Genomic DNA, 24,853 nt, shown 5'->3' with positions numbered 1-24,853 from the left:
ATACTCTCAATACTCCTGTGCCTTTTCCCATGCAAACCTTCCATAATCTTTTTTTCACGCAGTAAATTCCTTTGTATCTGTTTTAAGGCTCCTCCAATGTTCTCTTGCTTTTTATAAAAAACCTTTCCCTGGCAAACCACCTACCCTTCAGTAGCTTATGTTTCTCTCTTCTGTGCTCCCAGAAGACCTTTTGCTTCTTTCAGTCATAGTACTTTACACATTGTCTGTAATAAAGACTTGACCAGAGTAAGTACTTTCAGGGCAGGGACCAAGTTTTCTATGCCTCTTACACAGTACAGCCAACTGGTTTGTTGAATTTCAGATTCAAACATATGAAATCTTAATAAGCTGTTAAATGTTCACCGCCATAATCAATGTTATCAAAGGAATGAGATTGGTATCAGTTACTTCCTTTTGTATATGTACTGCATTATCAGTCATACCACTTTAAGGAATTTATATTTACACAACTGTTTCCCAGTAAAATAAGGACTTAAGATCAGAGATTTGTAGTGTATAATCGATTATTGTTAGTGAAATTGTGCCAGCTTTTTAAAAAATATATTTTTAGCTTTAGATGGGCAACTTATTTATGTGTGGTGCTGAGGATCAAACCCAGTGCCTCACATGTGTTAGACAAGTGCTCTACCCCTGAGCCACAACCCCAGCCCTATGCCAGTTTTTAATGTTGTCAAGCCAAATAAATTTGCTAGTAGTTTCTGGGACCTATCCTTAAGAACTTTAAAAACTAGAAAAGTTGCCCATTTTTGTTTTCAGTAGCTTTAACTTATCTACAGCATTTCTTAAATCATTATCTGCAAGTTCTTTCACAACCCAGGATGTAATTCTTGTGGGCCTGGAGATTTGAGCAACTAGTTCCTTGAAATCAGTTACCTTAGGTTTTAATTCCATCATTAAACTTTAGAGCTTGATAATTTCAAGGTGACTTTTTTGGGGGGAGGGTGGTGCTAGGGATCAAACACAAGGTCTTCTGCATGATATGCAAGAGCTCTACCACTGAGCTGTATCCCCAGACCATGAATTTTCTTTTATTTACTTACTGATTTTTTGGTACTGGAAGTTGAAACCAGGGGGTGCTACTTCACTGAGCTACATCTCCAGCCCTTTTATATGTATATATTTTTAATTTTTATTTTTTCTAATTGGGATGGGTTGAGACAGAAAGGAGGTAAAGTGCTGGGTGTGGTGATACATGCATGTAATCAGCACCTTGGGAGGCTGAGGCAGGAGGATCACAAGTTTCAAGGTCAGTCTCAGCAACTTAGCAAGATCTTGTCCCAAAATTAAAAAATAAAAAGGGCTATGAACGTGGTTAGTGGTTAAAGCGCCCCTGGGTTCAAACCCCAGTATTAAAAAAAAAAAAAAAAGAGGAAAGCTAAATGTGGACTACTCTATGCTTTGTATCTTCTCCATCCTTTTTCTTGCTAGAAACATATTAAAAAGTCCTTTTTGCCACCTTTAAGCAGCATTCTCTTAAGTCTTCATTCTGGATTTGACTTTTCTAGGAACATTAAACAATCATCCTTTTTTCTTTTCTTTCTTTTTATATCTTCAAGGTTCACAAAGCTGATTAGAAAGGTCAGGCTGTTACTGTGTTAAATTACCAATACGCAAATATGAAATTTTGAGATTAGGTGTTTTGCCTGAATTCAAAGCCAGTCTGTGGCAAAACTGGTAGAAACTATTTTAAAAGACCACAAAAACTTTGGGATATGTCCTTACTAAGCTTAAGGATGGACAAAATATTTTAAGATGGAAATATTTTCAACAGAACGAGACACCACAATGAAGGCTTCATGAATAATTTATTCCATTTGAAGTTTTTTGTTTTTTTTTTTTTTTTTAAAAAGTATAAACCTTTTCATTTCCTCAATCACAATTTGTACAACTCAGTGTTATGGCATTCGGCAGCAATAGTGTTTGTTCCTTATTCTTTTTTGTCACGTTAAAAAGAAAAGCAATTGGACCATATTAAATGTCACTGCTAAACAACAACTTTAAAACGCCCCTTCATAAAGTGACCAAGGTATTTTGAGAGGGTTGATGCTGACATGTCCAGTAATGACGTTACAATTTGTAGTTTAAACTCAGTAACTTTTAAGGTCCACATATCCAGTTTACTTTGAAAACTAAAGCTATTTTAAAACTTCATGAATATATAAACCTGAGGAGTATTTTAGGTCCCAAATCCAGTTTTAAATTTATACTCCAAAAAAAAAGAAAATACATATACAAAAATTTAAACTACAGTTCTGGGCCCATTAAAACACCAAGAAAAAACAAAAGTTTTAAGATTTCCAGCTGATTTTGAGGGATGGGACAAAAAATATATATGCTAAAAACATTTTTTCCTTAATTTAGACAAACTAAAATCTTAAGAGGAAACCCAGACCAAAATATCACTCATGCAACATTAAGTGTATTAATAGACTAATATGCAATGCCATAGTGGATGAGTAGCAAATTATATGATGCAATAGCATTTAAAAACTTCCTTTTAATCTATTCAATTTGAACATTTTTAAATAATGCGACATAGTATTTTGATATTACAGTATTAACATAGTGCTTGATTAAAGATCTGCAAATCTTTGTAGTAACACATTAAGTTAAAAAATTACCTCAGAAGGTAAATATGAAGACGAAAAGAGAATATTTTAATACAGTAATCTGTGCCATACTGACAATTGAGTACGAATACAGCTGAGGATAGTTGACTAAGTAGTAAGAGCTTAATTTTTAGTGGTTTAAGAAAAGTTTAGAAATATTTAAAAATTACAGCTACTTTAAAATTTAAGGATTACATATAAGTACACTTGGTGGCCTTCTGGCCAAACGATAAGGTGTACAGAAATTTATTCATACAGTGTTAATTCACAGTCCTGATAACTGAATGGCTTGCATAAGAAAGGTATGGCTAGATGTTTCTCACTGGCTGGAAGCAAACATTATATAACTAATCTTTTAAATGCCAAAATACTGAACTTCCACCCTGCTTCATAATGGATAACTGCACAAAGAACAGACATTAGCACTGTAACAAAGAAGTCAAGGTGTTGGTAACTCACTGGTATAAAGTATAATATTTTGCTTGCTTATTTAAATAAAATAAAATTACCCATACTTGTCTGTGACAGTACATTAAGAAGTCAGATCCATCATCCTGCACAAAATGCTTAATTTCTTTTTTTACTGAGACAAGTCAACTGACCTTTTCTAATGGCTATTTAATAACTTTCTATTTGAGTGTGAACTGATATACGAAGGGAAGAACTCTTATCAGTAAATCCTGTCTATTTAAGAACTATTCCCTGATTCCTACATAAAAAGGAATTGTATACTGGGTTCCCTCCTTATGGCTCCATATAAAAGAAACTGTCAGGGAATAAATTTTTAAAAAATCTATTTTCAAACTGAGGTTTGGTTACTGTAGGTTAGCAATTTTAAACAACTGAGAATATAACTTTTATTTTTTAAAGTCACTATTCAGCTAAGTATATAAAAAAAATACTCTTTTTATAGAAATTCCAAATAAGCATCTTTTCCCTCAAATCTCAGACAAGTTGTGTTTTTTTTTTTTTTTTTTTTTAAAGAAAGTACAGAACAAAACATGCCAACATAATCTGTGGTGTGTTAGCATAATTGGAAAACAAATGGAGAGATGTGATCTTTAAATTTAATATCCAAATATGCTGACCACTGGGATTTCATTATACTCTTAATGATTGAAAACTTTTGTCACCAATTTTATTTTTTTAATAGAAAAAAGACTTGCTAATGTTTTCATGTACACAATTTGAAGAAGTTATACTGTTCATAAGAAAGTGATATTTATGCTAAGCAAACAGTATTTACAAAACAGGTTTCAGTAAAAAAAAAAATACTGAATTAGAGTTTTGTAAATACATCTGATTTCATCCTTGTAGATAATTAGTGAACATACAAATAAGAATTTTGCTAGACTGCTTCCAAGAAAGATTAGGTAGACCTGGCGACTGTGAATTCAAGTCAGCAATGCAGGCAGAAAGCTAACTTGGGCTCTCTTGTGAGCAGCACTGTAGAAAGGATTTTTCAAGGGGGTAAAAGCCTGCATATAAAAGCAGTTATATTGGCATGTGCAAACAAGAAGGGGGAAAGTTGTGTTGAAGGAAGGGGTGAATTAAAGTCCCTAAAATTCAAGTCCCTTCTTTAGGGAGGTGAGAACCTCCTTGGCATATGCCCTACCTTAATTTGAGCTGTGTTATAGAAAAGTACAGACTCTGGTGTTTGGGACTGCCATCTCCAAACCAAGAAAATTAAATAAATAAAAAAGGCAAAGGGAAACAGGTTAAGTTTAGAAAATGGTTTTTTCACTAGTGGAATAGAGTCTGAATACCAGAATTCACTGAGAATCTATTTACACCACAGTTTGATTGCACACACACACCCACACATATGCACACTCTCACACACATTCCCAATCTTTAATTTAAAAAAAAAAAAAAAAAAAAAAAAGTCAAACAATCAAGAGTGACTGCTCTTAAAATAATTTGTAAAATGCCTAGAGCTGGGCTAAATTTCAACCTTATAGCAGATCCTGCAGATAAATTTCATAATTAATAATATTCCCATGCCTAAATTGCCACTGTTAACTGAAAAAAATTTAAGCATATAACATTAAACACCAAAATTAGTTTAAGCATTCAGTAGCAAATGTTTTTCTTGTAAAACTAAGTTTCTTTCACTGGAAATGGCCTGAAATATTAGTCATAGCCCTAAACCATAGTACAAAATATAACTGAAGATTTCTCATTTTATTCTAAGTTAAACCACCTAACAATATCACTTGTATATTGCCATCATGTTATTCTGTAAAGATGTGATATATAAAATGCTGTAAGACCCGGTACCTTTTCAATTTATAAACACAGTGAACTTCATTACTGTACATGTACTCTGCAACTACAGCTTAGCTGTAAATCCTCCACACACAATGGTATGGACATTATTCCCCCTCTATCCCCATTAAACTGTACATTGAGACAATACAAATTTACTGTCCCACCCACCCCCTTACAAAAAAATAATACTCTAAAAGCAACCCTACTGCAACTTTTTAATTAAGACGATTACATATATTTTAGACCAATTGCTTTAAAGCAAGAAGGCAGTATAAACCTTCTAGGAAAATTTTTATAAAAGAGGTTAAGAAATATAAGACAATTTATACATTTAAAAACTTACAATAAATAAGAGATGCAGGCATTTTTGAATACTAGATAACTATAATCCAATACAAGAACATCTTGATGTTCTAAAGCCATATGTTGAAAATCATTGTTCCTCATGTTTCCTCTCCATGCTTTTAATATTCATTTAACATGACTGGGTACTATGGCTCATTACTTTTCACAAATACTGTGACTGGAAAAAAAGGTTAATTTTTGCTACGAAAATGTTATAATACGTTTTGTATGATCAGTCACCATCCCTAAAGAGTTCAGTATAGTCAATGAAAAATAGCAGGGTTATAGCCCCTCCCCCAAAGTCAAAACAATATTTGTTGAAGTAATAAGAATTAGACCCCATCACAAATGACTTTCACTGAGAAGATTATAACTTAATCCTGCAGCAAAATATCCTTTTTTCCTTGTTCTTTTCTTGCAAAGTTCCAACAAATGAAGATCACAGCATATTCATGATAAAGTTGTATAACTGATTCAGCACCACAAAATGAATTGGGAGACATGAGCGTCTGTCCTGGATTGCAGGGTCACAGGTTAGCCAGGAGAGTGCATTGTACTGTTCCAAAACAAACCTGAAAAGCAAATAAACAATGTAAGCCACATATCTATTTCCAGTGTAGATTTCAGAAGTGGTTTCCAATAATAATATCTAAGGGTCAAAGGACCTCAACAAAGAATGGAGGATATGAAATAGAGAGTCCTTGGGTAAAAAGACAATTTCATTAAAAGTTGTCAGGCTAGAAGTATTTGTAGCTTAATGGTAGAGCACTTGCTTAGCATGTATAAGGCCCTAGATTCAATCCCATTTAAAAAAAAACAAAACAAAACCTCAAAAGCAGATTATCTTAGAAAAGAGTCATTCTGAATAATGCAATTTATCTAGAGATACAAGGGTAAAGGTAACCTATAAAATCTTGCCAATATTGAGAAAAATGCGTAAGAATCAACATTATATTCTTTTTTTGTTTTGTTTTTGGTACTGGGGATTTAACCCAGGGGCACTTTACCACTGAGCTACATCCCCAGTCCTTTTTAATTTTTTTATTTTGAGCTAAACTGCTGAGGCTGGCCTCAAACTTGGGATCCTCCTGCCTCAGCCTCCACAAGTCACTGGGATTACAGGGCTGTGCCACCATGCCTGGCTAACATTATATTCTATTAAAGTTGCAATGGAGAACACATAATGGTAAAAGAGCAGTACCTGAGGACATCTGAAGTCTGATTTGAGTCAAGTGGGTGGGAGTGTTTACTGTGAAGCAGCTCGTCAGATTGCACTGAAGGCACGTGGAGGTGCAAAGAGGCCTAAAAACATAACAGGGAATCAGCCACATGGGAAAAGATTGGTCCTTTAGTTTTACCTTATTCTCCCAATGTATCTTTCTTAATGAAATACATTTTGGTACTATGTTATGAATGGGAACCACTGTAAAAATGCTTTCCTCTCCTTAATTCATTCATTACTGAAGTAATTTTTAATGCAAAACATACTAAATCTTCCTACTTTCTTTTCTTTTAGTTCTGCTGTTTCTGAAACTTCATACTAATCCTTAAAAAGGATTTACAACCATTTTCTAAGTCTAATTTATCTAGATGCATAAAGTAAATGTTTAAGGCAACAATAAACATAATGAATTTCATAACAGAGGTTTAGTAACAACTGGTATATCCATTTAGGTATGGCAGTGAACAGTGGGAGGAAGGAATGTGCTACTTCTTCACATTTCAACTAAATCCAATAAATACTCTGTAAATATGTATAATAATGTTAAAAAATGTGATAAGACAGTGATGGTATTCACCACAAAACTCTCAGTAGATCTTATTCTATATACTACAAAAGGTACTCTTACAATTATAACTCTCTCCTTTCCAGTTGTATACAAGTATAAACCATTAAATATAACTTAAAATGTTTATATTTGAACTATCTATAAAATCTTGATTTTTGAGCTAAAAACAAGTCTCACATGGCAGATCACTACAAATTAAATGAATATTAATTAGAACGAGTACTCTAATTCCTATGATAAAAAAATATTTTTAACCACCTAAGGAACACTTCATTATTTTTTCCAAGCAAAGAGAAACATACCAGGTGGTTTTATCACCTATAGTACAGAACTAAAATGGGATGCATGAAAAAAAAGGTGAACAAAATTATGGTAAGTTATGCCTTACCTGGTAATTCAGAATCAGAAGTCCTAATCTTGTTACACTGTATCTGAGGGTGAATGCTCACTTTACACTATCCTCTCTGCAAATAAATATTGAGTAGAAAAGAATCTGGATAGTCCCTTGGACTTTTTGTAAAGTTGTGTTTCCTAAAAAAATGTGCCCTAAAACACTAAGGTCATGAATTATAAATAGGTGTTAAACAATCCTATCCTTGTGTATTAAAATAAATTTGGGAAATGCTAGGTAAATAATGTTATTTACTACTATTTTTCAGAGTCTGTTGTGTGCATACATGCACTGTGACTACAAAAGGGGGTAGAAAGCATGTACAGCACTTTCCAAAGATCTAAAGAACCCTTTGTTTTGTGAAGACTAAAGGACTATTCAGCAGAAAACCCCTTGGGAAGGTGTTCTTGTAATGAGATTTACACATCAACTGGAAGAGGAAGAAAACACAGGACAGAACGACTACCTTGGCTGGCACTCTTACATATATCATTTCATTAAATATTATCAAGGGCTGAGGATACAGCTCAAAGGTAGAGTGATTATCTACCATACATGAGACCCTGGGTTAAATCCCCCCACTGCAAAAAAAAAAAAACAAAAAAAAACAAAAAAAGAAAAGAAAAGTTAAGATCTTCAACTATTGTATATATGAACATGCTACGGAAGTTCAATGTTGGCCAAGGGTATCAAGATTTAATAGCAACAGGAACAAAAGACAGCAAGAAGGATGCAACTGGCACAGGCAGGCCTGTAGTCCCAGCTACTTGAGAGGCTGAAGCAAGAGGACTGCTTGAGCCAAGGTTTGAGGCCAGTACAGGCAACAAAGCAAGGCTCTGTCAAAGGAAGAAAAGGAATGGAAAGGATAATGAAGGGAGGTAAGGAGGGAGATAACAAGAGGCCTATGGTTTGGTAACCACTAAAATATAAACTAACGCATAGTATCTAATTTTTACCCTACAAGCAACAAGTACTCAAAAGGTACTTAAATTAGCATAACTAATGAAACATAACTTGGAATTCTCCTGCCTCAGCCTCTGCAATAGCTGGGATCACAGATGTGTACCATCTCACATGGCAAGACTGAATCTTTTAATCCTCAAAATAATGCAGAATAATGAAAATAAGGTATGACATAATTCAAAAATAATGTAATGATAATTAAAAGATTCAGGTTTCAATCTCGAATCTACTGCCAATTTATTTATGATTTTGGACAGGTGCGTTTTTCTGAACTTAAATATGCTCACCTAGAAAATGAGAAGGTTATAAAAATAAAGTTTCTCTCAGCTCTAGTACGTACAGTTGAAAATACCACTAAAAGCATGAGTCCTAGGAGTAGACTTAAGAATAAACAATATAAATTTTAAAAATTAAAGAGTTGTTTCTTAAGTAGATAATTCTCTGGGTGATATGTAAAGTCATGTGTAGCAATGCAATTAAGAACTTAGACAAGCTATAAGATTTCAAAAAGCCAATTCTATATTTCTCATAACTCAAGTTGTCGAATAGTATTCTTTAGGAATTGGCAGAGAAATGGTAATACCTTAAGAAAAAGGGGACACTGATATTGTGCTTGAGGACATGCTGACCAGAACCAGTCAGGTAATGGACCCGCTTTGGCAGTTGATACGAAGTATCCAAGGGCCAATGGTTGCTGAAGAATATTAGTTACTTCATCATGAGATTCTGTTGAAAGTAGCCGATCAGTACCCTGACCCTTAAAAGACAAAATTAAAAGTATGTTATTTCACTCAGTCTACCTAAGTACCAGTTGTAAATACAAACTGGCTCATGACAATCAGTTCAATTGCCTTATGACATCAATTTAAAAAATACTAAATAATAATTAGTATTTTAAATACTAAATGATTGAAAATAAAAAACCTCAATGGTTACATACTTAGTAAGAATAACATAGGGTAATAACATTAAAAGAATGCACTCTTAAAATTTCCATGAGGAAATGAATATGCCAACTGTTCAACAAGTCTGTTTTATTTTGCCAAACCCAGGGTGTTTGTATGTATATGAACATTCACAGCTGATTTTAAAAAGTCACAAAATGTTCAATGAAATTTCTAACTCCTTTCCTAACAGTCCCTCAACTAATTCCTGACAATCACACCCCAATTCAAAGAGTAGTTTCAATTTAGCTTTGTTCATGTAACACTATCTCTAAAATGCAATTACAGTGTTTTATAAAGTATTATAGCAAAATAAAGAGATTACTTTTAAGTGATATTCACAAACTCTGGATTAGACAATTTATTTCTTGGTGGTTTTTTTTTTTCCCTTTGGGGGGGTTGGGGGGGGTAGTTCACCAGGGATTGGAACCCAGGAGTACTTAATCACGGAGCCACATCCCCAGTCCTTTTTATATTTTACTTAGAGATAGGGTCTTACTAAGTTGCTTAGGACCTCACTAAGTTAATGAGGCTGTCTTTGAACTTAAGATCCTCCTGCCTCAACCTCCCAAGTCCTTGGCTGGGGTTACAGATAGGTATGTGCCACTGTGCCCAGCTTCTTGGTATATATGTTAAATAAATAGAAAAAAGAAAAACAGTATGCATAAAACATTCATTACATCAGTACCTATAACAACAACAACAAAAAAAAGTCCAACATTTTAGGAATGATACAAGTTATGGTATTCATATTAAAAAACTGAAGCTGGGAATGGTGGCACACATTTGAATCCCAGCAACTCAAGATCTTAGACAGAAGGAACAAAGTGCAAGGCCAGCTTTGGCAACTTACAAGATTCTGCCTCAAAATTAAAAAGGGGCCAGGTATGGGGCTTAGTGGTACAGCTAGCATCCCTGGGTTCAATACCCAGTACTACCAAAAAAAAAAAAAAAACCTGATTATACTTATTGAAATTTGAATATAAATACACACACATTTCAATACTACTTCTTTACATTTAAAAACAAAAAAAGGAAAGATGGCAACATAAAATTGGACACAAACATCCTTTCTTATAGGAAAAAAGTAAATTCTAAGCTGGGTATGTTAATCCTAGGTTCTTGGGAGGCTGAGGGAGGAAAATCGCAAGTTTGAGGATAGCATTGGCAACTTTTAGTGAGACCCTGTCTCAAAATACAAAATAGAAGAGCTAGAAATGTAGATCAGTGGTAGGTGTTCCTGGATTCAATCCCAGTATCATAAAAAGAAAAAGGTAAACTCTAAACATATGCATACTATAATAATCAAGTAACCACTAGATATAATTTCACTCAAATAAAGATGTTATTCAGTGAACCCCTACTTTTTACTTCAGAGAAGCATAATACAGATTGTTTTTGTAAGTGCTAAATATAAAAGGGAGAGTGGGTGTATTTTATTTTTATAAGAAAATGTAATTTCTTTTATGTTCTTTGTCACAGTGCTGATATGAACTGTAGCTCTTATAGTCATACACTAATTTGTATACTGTGATCCTACAACTGAAGCTACAGTGAAAGGGCTAATGTTGGGTAGCCTAGAAAATATGGATTCAGGGAAAGCACAGCTTCAGAGAACCTCTGCAGAACATATAAATCAAAGTATTGGTATCTATGAGGCAGAAGTATATGATGTACTGTTAATCTCACCTGTTGCCAATTTCCAAGGAAAAATAATGTTCTATTTCATTTACTCATTGCTTACTAAATGAATGACTGACATTTAGATAAATTGAATTTTTATAACAGGATTACCTTGCCAGCATCACCTCCATGGGGGTAATGAGATCCTGGAGAATGTACGGGAGATGTAGTTGGAGATGCAGGAAGGATATTAATGATATCAGGATCAAGATCATCTCCTGTGTCTAACAAATCAAAGATACCCATTCCATCTGCTCCATCTATACAGGAGAAAGAAATTAAATACTCCATTTTCCATATCTCATGATTATTCACAATTAAGGGTCAAAATAAATTTTAACCAAAATGGGTTAACTTAACCATGAATGTCTATCATGTACCAAGTATTATGCTAATAGCCAATTAATGCATAAATAAACATATACTAGTCTGAATAATGGCTCCCAAGATGCCCACACCCTAATTCCTAGAATTTATGAATATGTCATCATGAAGAATTTTGCAGATGTGATTAAGTTAGGGATGATAAGAAGGGAAAATTATCCAAGTGGATCCAGTGATCAGTTTTTTTTGTTTTTAGCACTGCCAATGATTGATCAAAATCATGGCCTCACACATACTAGGCAAGTACTCTGCCACTGAGTTATACCACAAGCCCCACTGGGATCCCCATGAGAGGGAAGTGGTAGGGTCAGTCAATCAAGGAAACTGACAACATTATACTGCTGGCATTCAAGATGGAGTAAGAGGCTACAAATAGAGGAATGCAGGTAGCTTCTAGAAGCTGGCAAAGGCAAGGGAACACATTCTGAGAGTCTCCAAAAAGAATCAACTCTGCTAACATCCTGACTTTAGCCCAGTGAGGCTGATTTTGAATACCTCCAGAACTGTAAGGTAACAGATGGACATACTTGTTTTTGCTTTGCAGTACTAGAGACTGATCTAGAAATTGAAAAGGTGCTCTACCTTTTTATATTTTGAGACAGGGTCTCCCTAAGTTGCTAACGGCCTCACTAAATTACTGAGACTGGCTTTGAACTTGCAATCATGGATGTTCTTTTAAGCCACTAATATATAGTAACTTGTTACAGCAACTGTAGGAAACTAATACAAAGCAAACATGGTATGCAGGAAATAGAAATGTGTTTAAAATTATTCTATTCACAATTATGCCCTAGTCGGGTATCTTTATTTCCCCCTATCAGGGACTGAACCCAGGGGCACTTAACCACTGAGTCATATCCCCAGACCTTTATATTTTGAGACTAGGTCTCACAAAGTTGCTTAGGGACTTGCTAAGTTGCTGAGCTGGGCATTGAACTTGCAATCCTCCTGCCTCAGCATCTCAAACCATTCAAATAACAGGTATGTGCCACTTCACCCAACTGCCCTAGTCTTTTTAAGTAAAACATTCAAGCTATTTCATAATAAATTAAATGACAGATTAATACCTACATGTGTGACTTGATGATCTGATTATTGTGTTTTGTTTTGTTAATGGGGGAACAAAAGAACCAGGGACCCTTTACCAATGAACTAATCCCCAGCCCTTTTTATTTGAGACAAGATCTTGCAATGGTGCTGAGAGCCTGTAAGTTGCTGAGACTGGCCTCAAACTTGTGATCCTCCTGCCTTAGCCTCCCGAGTTGCCCAGGATTATAGGCATATATCACTGTATCTGGCAATCCTGACATTCTAAGGTAGTTGAGAGTAATAAAGAAATATTTTTATTTTCTCTTCTGCTAATCACAACCAACAAGGTTCACCAAAAGTACACCCTACTCTGGCAATTTAAATATTATTTTGGCAAAGAGATATAAAATGAGCTGTAAAGATTGGTATAACTACCTCAAAAACACAAGCATAAACCTAAAAAACATTTTAATCAATTATTGCCTTTTAAAATAAGATTTATGGAATAATTTATATCACCAGTATCAAGTATCAGTTCCAATATCAAGTAGATAGAATAACAGTCTACTAGTGTCTGGTGCCATTTAACAAATTACCATATACTTGTTGGCATAAAAACACACATATTTATCCTTTATGGTTTGGGGGTCATAAGTCTCAAACTAGTTTCAGTGAACTGAATCAAGGTACCAGCAAGGCCGCGCTGCCTCAAAAGGCTCTAGGAGAGCTCAATGGCCTCTTTCTTCATCTTCAAAGTTAGGGGCAACAGCATCTTCTCCCTCGTGATTGCATCTTTCTTGCTCCATCACATGGACTTCTCTTCTGTGTGTACTCCAAAACTCCCTTTGTCTTTCTCTCATAAAGGATACATGTATTGCATTTAGGGACCACCTGCATATCTGGCATAAGATATCTCTTCCTCTAACTTAATCACTCATCTGAAAGTTCTTTATTTCTTCTTTTTAAAACAATATAACATTCACAGGGTTCAAGGACAGACATGGCTATCAAAACTGTCGATGATTAAAAACATTAGGCAAGATATGGTATACACACTTGTAGTCCCAGTCAGTAGGAGGCAGAGGCAGAAGGATCACTTGAGCCCAGGAATTCAAGGCCAACTGGGGTAACATAGTGAGACCTCCACAAAACAAACAAAACCTTTCCCCAATTTACTTACCATTATTGGGATTGAAAGCTAAATCCAATTTTCAGTGGTGTAAGTAGCTGAAGCTACTTGCACAGAAGCAGAAGTAGGGAACACAAGTATATGAGTACATGATGTATCCTGTGGGGTATTTAGCTGAGATGTCTGCATATTTAGAGTGGTGCTTCTTCCAAATACAGAACCTGTTGACACAGATCTACCAAGAGAATGAAAGACATTTTCCTTTTAATCAATTAGAAACTTTATGTAATAAACACTTAAATGTATGATGAGTTAAAACTGATATAAACTAAAGAGAGCTAACCTGCATAATAACAAAGAGCCTTGGGGTTCCATTGCTACTAAGCAAGCACTGAGAATGCTGGGAGAATCGGCAGCAGATATACCACACATTCTACACATGTCTTTGAGCCTTTTACTTAGAGACTGCAGGTTTTCGACGACTCAGCAAACAGCTTCCAATCTATGAGTATCAACAGTAAAAAAAAAAATAGTAACAGTTCAAGTAATAGCACTTTTACTACTCTGCAGAATCAAGATTAAAATAAAATACTTAATGGTATAAAAATTAGTATTTCTCCAAACAGGAGTTAAGTCAAAAATCTTACTGCCAATGCTATTAAAATCTTTAACCCTCTAAATTTAGTGAATACCACATGTACTCAGCATCTGCTGAACAGAGGATGAGTTGAATAAGCAGCAGAAAGGAGAAAAAACTGAAATTCAACAAGAAAGAACAGTAACTACCTCTATATGGGTTCCTGTTTAAAAACAAAAGTTTTAGTTTACCTTTGCATTTTATTCAGCACATATACTTCGATATGGTCTGAATTCTATATGAATTAACATAAAACAAATTTAAAATTAAATATAAAAGCACAATTTTACCTTTCAATTCTCCATGACCTATCCTTCCCAGACGACCAATTACAACTCTCCATGGCAATGAACTCATTGTACAAGTCCTAAGCACCACTCCCAAAGTTTCTGTAGACCAAATCTCCTAGCAGAACCCTTTTTCCGACGAGCCCTATAAAGTGGAAAAAAAAAAAAAAAAAAAAAAATCATAAATTATTTCTAAAATTCATGTGACATTTTAGAGAGCTCAAAACTAGTCCTTAATTTTATATATTTTATTGATTGATCAGTGCCAGGGCCTTGTATATATTTAAGTACACATTTTTAACACTAAGCTACATCCCAGGCCCTGGTTCCCTAACTAATTTTAATGTTCCACACTGTTCCCAACTCAATTTTAATGTCACACACTTTACACAAGTCCTAAGCAAGAATACATATAAAATCAAAAGTGTAGGATGAAAATGTCTGTGGTTTTCTATTGAGACACGGTCCTGCTACGTTGCCTAGGCTAATTTGGAATTCCTAGACTCAAGCAATTGTCCTGCCTCCACCTACAACTACAGACATTCACAACCACACCCGGCTAAGTTTATGTTGTTTGTTGGGTTTTGAAATATTTTAGTTGTAGATGGACACAATACCTTTATTTTATTTATTTATTTTTTATGTGGTGCCAAGGATCAAACCCAGTGCCTCACACATGCCAGACAAGCACTCTACCACTGAGCCACAACCCCAGCTGTTGTTTGTTTTTGTCCATAGATTACCTTAGTTGGCCAGAAACACTGGTCTACAACAGTTAACTTTAAAAAAGGCCAATAACTTAAATGTTTGCAGGCCATCAAGATTCTGTAAGAATAATATAGCTCTGCTGCTGCAGCATGAGAACAGCTATTGACAGTAACTAAAGAAATTGGGAGTGTACAGATTTGACCTATAAGTTATAGGTCAATCTCTGTTTAGTACAGAACCAATCTCTGTTCTGTACTAAAGTCAAAGAATACCCCCCAAAAGCAACACATTCTCAGATAAAATATGTAGCTCTATGTTTTCTGCATACATGTCGTTTATTAGGTAAGTATGCAATGCAAATACAGTGGTTGAGAAATTGTAGCTCTTAGTATAAATATATACTATATACAAGTACTTAAGTACTTACTATATACCAAGCATCCTGCCCAATCAATTTATATGAAATACCTCACTTCCACCTAGCAATCCTATGAAACAGATACCATTATCCTCCAGATATAACATGTAAGTATGCTGTAACTTACTGGCTAAAGTAATTTTTCCCCCAGGATCTCATGACTAGTTATTAGAAGGGTTGGCATTTGAACCCACAACTCTCTGATACCATCATTGCACCCTCTTAACCATTATTCATTTCAACTTTTTTTTAAATCTAGGTAGTAAATTGAAAATACTACATTGATATTGTAAGGGTATTATTCTCTACCCTCTCTTCCTTCACAGGTAAACATTTCCAAACATCATTAAAAAAAAAAAAAAAAAAAAAAATTATTTTTGCAGTGCTGGGGATTGAACCCAGGGCCTTGTGCCTGGGAGGCAAGCACTCTACCAACTGAGCTATATCTCCAGCCCTTAAATATATATGTCAATGGACTTTTATTTAGTTATTTATATGTGGTGCTGAGAATCAAAACCCATGCTACACAAGCACTCTTTTACCACTGAGCTACAACCCCAGTCCTCCCAACATCATTTAAACAGCACTAAGATCCAAAGGAGAAGGAAAAAAAAAAAAATTGTATCAAAGAAATAAGGTAAATGGCACTATTCTATAATTTATAATATAGTCACTAAACCTTTATAAACAATAATATAAAATGTTTTTGGTGATAATGGGGCTTGAACCCAGGGACACTCTACCACTGTGCTATATCCCCTGCCCTTTTTTAGACTTTTTATTTTGAAACAGGGTCTAGGTTGCCAAGGCTAGCCTCGATCTTGTGATCCTCCTGCCTCACTTTCCTGATAGCTAGGATCACAGGCATGCACCACCACACAGAGCACAAAAAAATAATATAAGATTTATGTTTCTATGTTCTATTTCCCAGCAGCACAAAGCTCTAATATCATTAAATATTTCTGCATATAGACAATTTCTAAACTTAAAGGAAAAGAACATTTATATAAGCAAGAAGAAAATAAATGTTAGAATCTAAATCTTGGAAGCGAAAATTACGTCACAGTAAATTCTCTTGAGCAATACTCACTAACCTTGAAATGTATTACTAGAAATGTTACTAAGTGGTACACAATATGAGGCTTACCTGTTATTCTATATAATAAATGGTCATGATAACTAATTATTGCCAAGGAGAAATCTAAAAAGAAGGCCACCATTTTCAGAAAACACCCCAACAATTAAATGGTAAGATTTTAAGTTAATAATTTTAGAAAGATACTGAGAGGCTATATCTTAAATGGTATGTAAGAAAAGTTAATCATTGCCTCAAGGTTTATGACACAGATGATAAGGTATGAACCTTAATTATTTCTATTTGTATAACAGATGAATCAAAAGTAATTACCTTAATAATACAATATAAAATTCATTACGAAAAAAGTGAAAAGGATCCATATTTCCAAGTCTATAATATCATGTATATAACCTTGCAAATGATTTTCAACTCAACTCATTAAAATGAAACGTTGTACTGGGTGTGATGGCAAATGCCTGTAATCTCAGTGGTTCAGGAAGGTGAGGCACAAGGATAGTGAATTCAAAGCCAGCCTCAGCAAAAGCGAGGCACTAAGCAACTCAGCGAGACCCTGTCTCTAAATAAAATACAAAACAAGGCTGGGGATGTGGCTCAGAGGGCCAGTGCTCTTGAGGTGAACCTCGGTATCCCTCCCCACCCAAAAAAAGAAACATCATATGTGACTCTGTGTGTATGTGTGTATGAAATTTTAAATTGGGATGAATAATCATACATTTAGAAAAATATAGGTACCTATTTGGAACATCAATGTTAATGATACAAGTTTCTAAAAGTTCTCCATATAGATCTGTGCAAGATGCAAGAATCCACCTTGATCATGTGATAAACAATATCCCACAAAAAGAACATTATATTTCTGTCCAGCTTCTCCAAACGTTTCTCCTAGTTCTGTCTGTTTGTCCTTTACTGGAGCCAGAATAAAAGGAGTGTATAAGTCGAATACACTCTGGTCTCTGAAAAACAAAAAATTAAGGTATTACAGTACAACATAATCTTAGAAAAACACGTATTTAGAAAATAAAGCAAAACAAAAAATTGCTCTCAGCTTTGCAAAAAATCATAATATATATAGTCTTCAATACTTTGGTAATGGAAAATAAAATACTCACATCAGGACTTTTAAGAGCAGTGTTCCATGGCTAAACCTGGACCAAAGCCAGTCAGTGTTTCACATTGGTTGATGTTGGAAGTGGTCTCCGACATTGGGTGAAGGCCGAAAAAGCAAGAGATTTTAAATGCTGGGTGTAGATCTGTCTATCTTCATGCTTCACAGGTTGTAACAGGTATTGACAAGGAACAATCTAAGAAGTATAGGTAAATATTACAAATGCTAAACTTCCACAAAGAATAATAGAAACTGTAGGGCTAAAATCTCCTTATTAGAAAATTACAACAGAACAATTTAAATGATTGTCTAAAGAATTATGTTTTATTAGCTATCACATACGTTTTTAATAAATCAAGAGTTTTACCAATGGGCTTTCGACTAAAGGACCATCAATAAACTCAAAAATTTCTACACAGCAATTATATTAATTAATACTACCAGCAATACAATGTAGAAGTCCTGCTATAATGAATTCAAATACCTTCACACAACTTACTCTGGTTAATCTACTTTCTTACTTGCAATTTGACATTTAATTAGAACTCTAGCTTATATGGGTCCATGCTATACACTTTTCTGTTTATGGTTATGGATTTAAAAATTGGATTATAAATTAATACAGGAGAACATTTAATGTACCCAATATAATATTTTTATTCTTCATTTTTACTATGGTATAACTATGAAGATTATCTTTTAGAAACTCTCTAAGATTTCTATTATAATATCATTTAAAGTAAAATCATTATAATAAGACCTGGCATTTAGAAAATCAATGTGAATACAGAAAAGTAGCATTTTTAAACTTCTGAAACATCAAAACTGCTTTTTAGATGTATAAATTTCATTTGCAACATTAATTACTCTTACCTGTACAGAAACAGTACTCTTGATATGAGGAGGAAGAGTCTGGACCATTTCCAGAAAGCATCGAAGTAGCCCCAAAGTCCACACATTAGAAGAGTTAGGGCTCTCATCTTTATTTTCGTATGTAAAAGGATCAATTATATAAACAACAATTGCAGGTGGATAGGTAATTGCATGTGAATCACCATCTGTGGGGATTCCCACTTTATCCCGATCCATTGTGCTAAAATTTGGGTAGAAATAAGACAAAAAGTTGTACTATATTTGTTTGGGGTACATAAAGGCAGATTCTTTTTTTTTTTTTTTGGTTTCGTTTTTTGTTTTTTGGTACTGGGAAATGAATCCAGGGGCGCTCAACCACTGAGACACATCCCCAGCCCTTTTTTGTATTTTATTTAGAGACTGGTCTCACTGAGCTACTTAAGGCCTTGCTAAGTTGCTGAGGCTGGCTTTGAACTCCCATTTCTCCTGCCTCAGCCTCCATCAGCCTCCAAGTCACTGGGATTATAGGCGTGCCACCACACCTAGCTCAAGGCAGATTCTTACGTCCCTCCTCTTCTGGTGGGAAGTATTAGAGAATCTCTCTGAAAATCAAGGTTATCTCTCTCTCCCCAAAGAGAATCATAAAAACTGCACATATGATTCACAGTATACAAGACCTTTGCATTAAAATAATAAATAAACAAAAGGAAAAGACTTCTTAAAATCATAGCATATCAGAAATTAAAGAGAGATCACTTCTTAAGGGATAATGGAGACAAGGATGGTCTTCACTTCACAAGCTTCCACAAATCACAAACTTGGCTACAAAGAGAGTTAGACCAGAAAGAAACCAGGTTTCCAGACCTGCTCAATATTCTAGTGCATTTTTAGACAACATACATTCATTTCATACTTCTTAATTTCAATTATGAATAAGCTTCATTATCCAATGGGTGATCTGATCTTTTCTTTAAATTTCAAATCTGTTTAGATAGTCAAGATGGGTTCATTTTTGCTCCTATTTATAACTGTGGCACAACTGCATCCTGGGCAGCTGACAAAATTATAACTAAGTTCAGACTAACCTAACCTGTAAATCAAAGGGAACTCACCATAAAAGGAACAAGAGCTGTAATCATTATCAATATAAACAACTTGAAGCACTGTGTAAAGCTTTTAATTCATTTTAGTATATTACTCCCACTTTGCAGATAAGGATACACACTCAGAAAGGTTAGAAGATCCCCCAAAGTACAAAGGTGCTGTTAAGCAGCAGAACTGAAATTCAAAAGTTGGTAGTTCTCTAAAGCCTCTGAACAGTGAATACACTGGCTCAATAGTGACTTCTCAATTACAGGAGTGATTTGCATTGGCAATTCTACTTGAGGCCATGTTGCAGAACAAATTGTTTGTATATTTGGTGTTTTGTTTTTTGTGGCACTGGAAAGTGAACCCAGGAACTCACACTGAGCTATACCCCAACACTTTCATTTTATTTTTTTCTTTGAGACAGGTCTTGCTAAGTTGCCCAGTCTAGCCTTGAACTTACAATCCTTCTGGCCTCAGCCTCCTAAGTAGTTGAAATTACAAGTGTATGCCACTACATCAGTCTCATATGGATATCTGCAGTAAAAATTTTTTTTTTTTTTGCATTGCTGGGGATCGAACCCAGGGCCTTATGCTTGCAAGGCAAGCACTCTACCGACTGAGCTATCTCCCCAGCCCCGTAAAATGGTTTTAAGACCTAACTCCCACCATGAGATTCTAGGATTTGATATTAAAGGCTTTATCCAAAATTATCCAATTATATTTATAAATAAAATACTCAACATTATAAAAACTAAAACTTTCAAGGGTAAGACCAACAAGCATTTTATTCATTCACAAAATCTATTTAGAAAAACAAGGCATCATAATTTTTCTATTTCTGCAAAAATTAATTTTATTTATTTGTTTATTTATTTAATGGTACTTGGGACTGAACCCAGGAACATTATGCCACAGAGTTAGATCCCTAGCACTTGAGACAGTGTCTAGCTAAGTTGCCAAGGTTGGCCTTGAACTTAGAATCCTCTTGGATCAGCCTCCCAGTTGGGATTATGGGAATGCTTCACCATGCTCCTACTATTTTTTATTTATTCTTTTGGTTCTGGAAATTAATCCCAGTGCCTCACACATATTAAGCATACATTCTATCAGTAAGCTATCTCTCAACCCCAAAGACAAATATAAATTTTAAAATTTTTAGTTGTAGATGGATACAATAACTTTATTTATATTTTTAAATCTTTTTCTTTTTACTTATTTTATTTTTATGAGGTGCTGAGGATCGAACCTAGTGCCTCACACATGCTAGGCAAGTACTCTACCACTAAGTCACAGCCCCAGCCCCCAAAGACAAATTTATTTATTCATTCATTCATTCATTCATTCATTTATTTATTTATTTTGCGGCACTGGGGATCGAACTCAGGGCCTTGAGGCAAGCACTCTACCAGCTGAGATACTTCCCCAGCCCCAAATATTTTTATTTTTATTTATTTATTTTTTTTGGAGGTGCTGGGGATTGAACCCAGGGCTTTGTGCTTGCAAGGCAAGCACTCTACCGACTGAGCTATCTCCCTAGCCCCACAAATATTTTTAAAGATACCTTTCAGACACATCAGGATGTGGCTGAGTGGGAAGTGACGACGGCTCTCCAGAAATCCCAGCTGTCTGTAGAGTTGATGACTGTTGCCCTCCTAGATGACCACTCTGAACTGTATTTGCCTGTGTGGTCATGGATCCTGTACCACTACTGTTCATATTGCCAAAGGGTGGAAATGAAGTTAGTTTATTTGATGATATCCCACTACTCAAGCTGGAGGATGATGAAGATGAAGTTGTGGTCAAAGTTGAATTAGCTGTGGCAACTGAAGTAGATATGGCAACACCTGAAGTCATCGTAATAGTGCTGCTTGCTGAAGATGCTAAAGTGGCAGATGGAGTATTACAAGTTCCAGTATTTGTCATCTGAGGTGGAGTAATCAAAGACTGATTTGTAGGGGCAACTAAATTTGGCTGAGAAAGTAGAGAGCTGTCCAATGGCTGAGAAGCAAGATAAGGACCTAAAGAATAAAAACAGGACATTTAATTATTTACTTAACTGTTTTTTAAAAGATAATTCTATTATGTGAATAAAAAATTAACTAGTTGATACTTCCTTTTAATTACCTTCCCTAAAACTGCCAGCCAATAGCATAGCATGTACTAGCTTTCTATTTCACCCTAGACTGAAGAAACAAATTTAAAATGGAAGAGTAAAACTAAACTAGCTTTTTTAAAAATTAAAGACTCAATATGTTGGTAGTGCATCATCATTTTGAGTTAAGTCTAAAGAAAGTCTATGGATAATTTCAAAGTGTTACATGACAGTCTTACACAGTAATCATTTTCTTAGTTTTAGCAAAGAATTATTTCTTGGTGTTGTAGAGGTTAAATACAAATTATTTTATTTCTAAACTATAAACCACCAAGAATCTTAACAGGGGCTGGGGATATAGCTCATGGTAGAATGTTTGTAAGACTCTGGATTTGTTCCCTAGAACTGCCTTGGAGGGGGAGGGGGAAGAAATAAAACATCAAACTCTACAGAATCAACAAAAAAAAGTTTAGAATTACAACTGCCCCTTGGTGGAACCCCTACACCAGGGATCAGCAAACTTTTCTGTAAAGACTTAGGTATATCTTTTTGACTTTGTAGACCACAGTCTCTGTCACAATTATTCAGTTCTGATTTTACAGCACAGAAGTAAAGACAATATTGTAAATGAATGAACATGGTTGTATCCTAAAAAGATTTTATTTACAAAATCAGCTGGTGGATCAGGCAACTAGCCCTAAATGATAAATGCAAATACCTAGGTCATATCTGCAGACTTGTGCATAAAGCTTGAGTTTAGAAAATGCTTCGCTGTTACCATCAGCTGCCTGAGAAAACCATTCTGCTACCAACTTTTCTGATAGTTTCTTTGATGCAGTAGATCCAACTCTCATGATTCCGTCCGTCAACAGTCGAGAAATAGGTCTATGTTGACCTAATCGACAGGACTACAAATACACATACAGAAAGCAGAATTAGTGAGTTAATTATAGTATTTGAGTACATAGTATAAAATAAAGCAGTTAAGTTATTTAATGTAAGCTTAATTATTTGTAATTAACATTTGAGATAAAAATATCAAGGGTGAAAATGGAACTATAGGTCTTTTTCATTTTTCCTATAAAAGTCATTAAATTTCTTCTGAAATTAAAAGAACTGTAATGAGAAGATGACTAGATATAACATTGCACTAGAACCATTTGATTTGATTAATGTAAGAAATAAGTAAGCATAAAAACAATGTTTTAAAAGGAAAAAAAAAAAAGAAAGAAAGGAAAACCAGGCGTAGTGGCACATGCCTGTAAATCCCAGCTACCCAGAGGCTGAGACAAGAGAACAGCCTAAGCCTGGGAAATCAAGGCCAGCCTGGGGAACATATAATGAGACTCTATCTCAAAAAGCAAAAAGCAGCCGTTTTAGGTTGTGCATGTACCCCATTTCATGTGCAGAAAATGTGCCAATTCTCCTTCTTTCGGGGTCACTGATTTTTGTTACAAAGAGTCCAATGTCAAATACGCTTGCAGGTGGATTAAGAAAATTTGTTTCTATGCTGAAAGCTTTTCAAGGTCTTTAATTTAAATTATGAATTATGAATCTCTAAAAGATAATATAATATGCAATGCTTTACCAAATCTATTTCACTATGGAGCTTTTTTATGAGATGAATTTTAGGACTAGGGTTTCAATTAACACTCCTTGGGAAATGTTCATTTATAAAAAGACACAGTACTGATAATTTGTAATTAAAGAAAAAATTTATAAGGAACCTAAACCAGCACAGACCAACAAATTAAGACTGTAAAAGAAACTAAAATAAGAAGACTGAATTTCTAAGCATTTAAAGACAATATAATGAAAAAATGTATGCCTCACAATAAATTCAATTTATAATCACTGTGCCTAGTCATAGAAACAGCATGAGAATTGTAATGTGAACAGTCAATAATTTCAAAACACAAAGATTTTGGAGGTATTTAGCACAGATTTATTTCACATATTATCATGAAACTGAAGCCTAGTGTCATTACCTAAGGTCCTACAGAATTTAGACAAGAATTTTTAAAAATGTAATTATTTTCCTGGCTATCCTGTTTTTTGATTTTTTTTAAAAGAAAATATTGCTTTCAATGAGATATACATATACATGCCCATAGTATTTTCCTTCCAAAATGGTGTTTTCATTTGACCCATGATACACCCACCTAACAAAGAGACTTTAACTTGCTAATATAAGAACTAAATACCTAGGATAGATCATTGTCATCACTCTGTCCCAATCAGCTGAACTTCCTGATATATTTTATACATAAAAATATATAGCATAAGGTAGTTTTTAAATGCCATCTCTTTTTGAAACACCTACCTCATATATTGCAGTAAGATCTCTAAAAAAGCTTTTGGCTCCATTTAACAAAGCTTCATTCTCTGGACATAGTACAACATAGGCTATATCTCTTTGAGATCCATAGGGTTCCAGCATAAGTCTCTCCCAATAAGGGAGAGCAAATGGAGAAAGCACCAAAAAATCATAATCATAACCCAACAAAAACGTGGGGATTGGCAGTGGTTCTGGAGATTCGTCGGTTCCTAAATAAGAAAGAAGTATTTTTAAAAAACACTTAAATGTAAGACATGTCTTTTTTTGATAAATGTCAAAAGTAAATGATATAATTATTAGTAAAATTATTTGTTTAAAAACAAAATTACTTAAAAAGCAAGTGATTGATACTCTTCCAGTGTTAGGAATTTCCTAAATGGTCTTCATAAAACATATTTGATTACCTTAATTTAAATGTAAAACATTAATTTAAATGGAAAAACTCAGAAGTATCAGAAAACATGAAAGGGAGTTTATCTTATTTTTAGTAAGTTTGGACTATGTAAAATAACTTTCTTTTTTGATAGTACGGGGGACTGACCCAGGGATGCTACGACTACTGAGCAATACCCCCAGACCTTTTATTTTTTGAGATTTGATAACACCAGGTTTCCAGGCTGGTCTCCACCTTATAATCCTCCTGCCTCAGCCTCCTGAGTATCTGGGATT

The 24,853-nt window shown here is 34.7% G+C and overlaps 1 protein-coding gene across 1 annotated transcript in view; it reads right to left on the bottom strand.

Moving 5' to 3' along the window:
• Positions 1-1,807: 1,807 nt before the first annotated feature.
• Positions 1,808-24,853, bottom strand: part of Med13 (mediator complex subunit 13) — a 95,205-nt gene continuing 72,159 nt past the window's right edge. Inside the window, 22 exon segments of the mRNA XM_047543132.1 lie at positions 1,808-5,818; positions 6,448-6,548; positions 8,974-9,147; positions 11,129-11,277; positions 13,611-13,637; positions 13,640-13,794; positions 13,840-13,854; positions 13,915-14,033; positions 14,035-14,055; positions 14,057-14,061; positions 14,487-14,555; positions 14,558-14,628; positions 17,441-17,522; positions 17,525-17,637; positions 17,639-17,661; positions 17,818-17,838; positions 17,840-17,877; positions 17,880-18,009; positions 18,687-18,906; positions 21,316-21,772; positions 22,565-22,754; positions 24,170-24,393. Coding sequence (XP_047399088.1) covers positions 5,686-5,818; positions 6,448-6,548; positions 8,974-9,147; positions 11,129-11,277; positions 13,611-13,637; positions 13,640-13,794; positions 13,840-13,854; positions 13,915-14,033; positions 14,035-14,055; positions 14,057-14,061; positions 14,487-14,555; positions 14,558-14,628; positions 17,441-17,522; positions 17,525-17,637; positions 17,639-17,661; positions 17,818-17,838; positions 17,840-17,877; positions 17,880-18,009; positions 18,687-18,906; positions 21,316-21,772; positions 22,565-22,754; positions 24,170-24,393 — 2,537 coding nt within the window. The 3' untranslated portion in view covers positions 1,808-5,685.

The sequence above is a fragment of the Sciurus carolinensis genome, chromosome 3, assembly GCF_902686445.1.
Source record: "Sciurus carolinensis chromosome 3, mSciCar1.2, whole genome shotgun sequence".
Classification (NCBI taxonomy): domain Eukaryota; kingdom Metazoa; phylum Chordata; class Mammalia; order Rodentia; family Sciuridae; genus Sciurus; species Sciurus carolinensis.
This window is presented reverse-complemented; position numbering and strand designations above follow the sequence as displayed.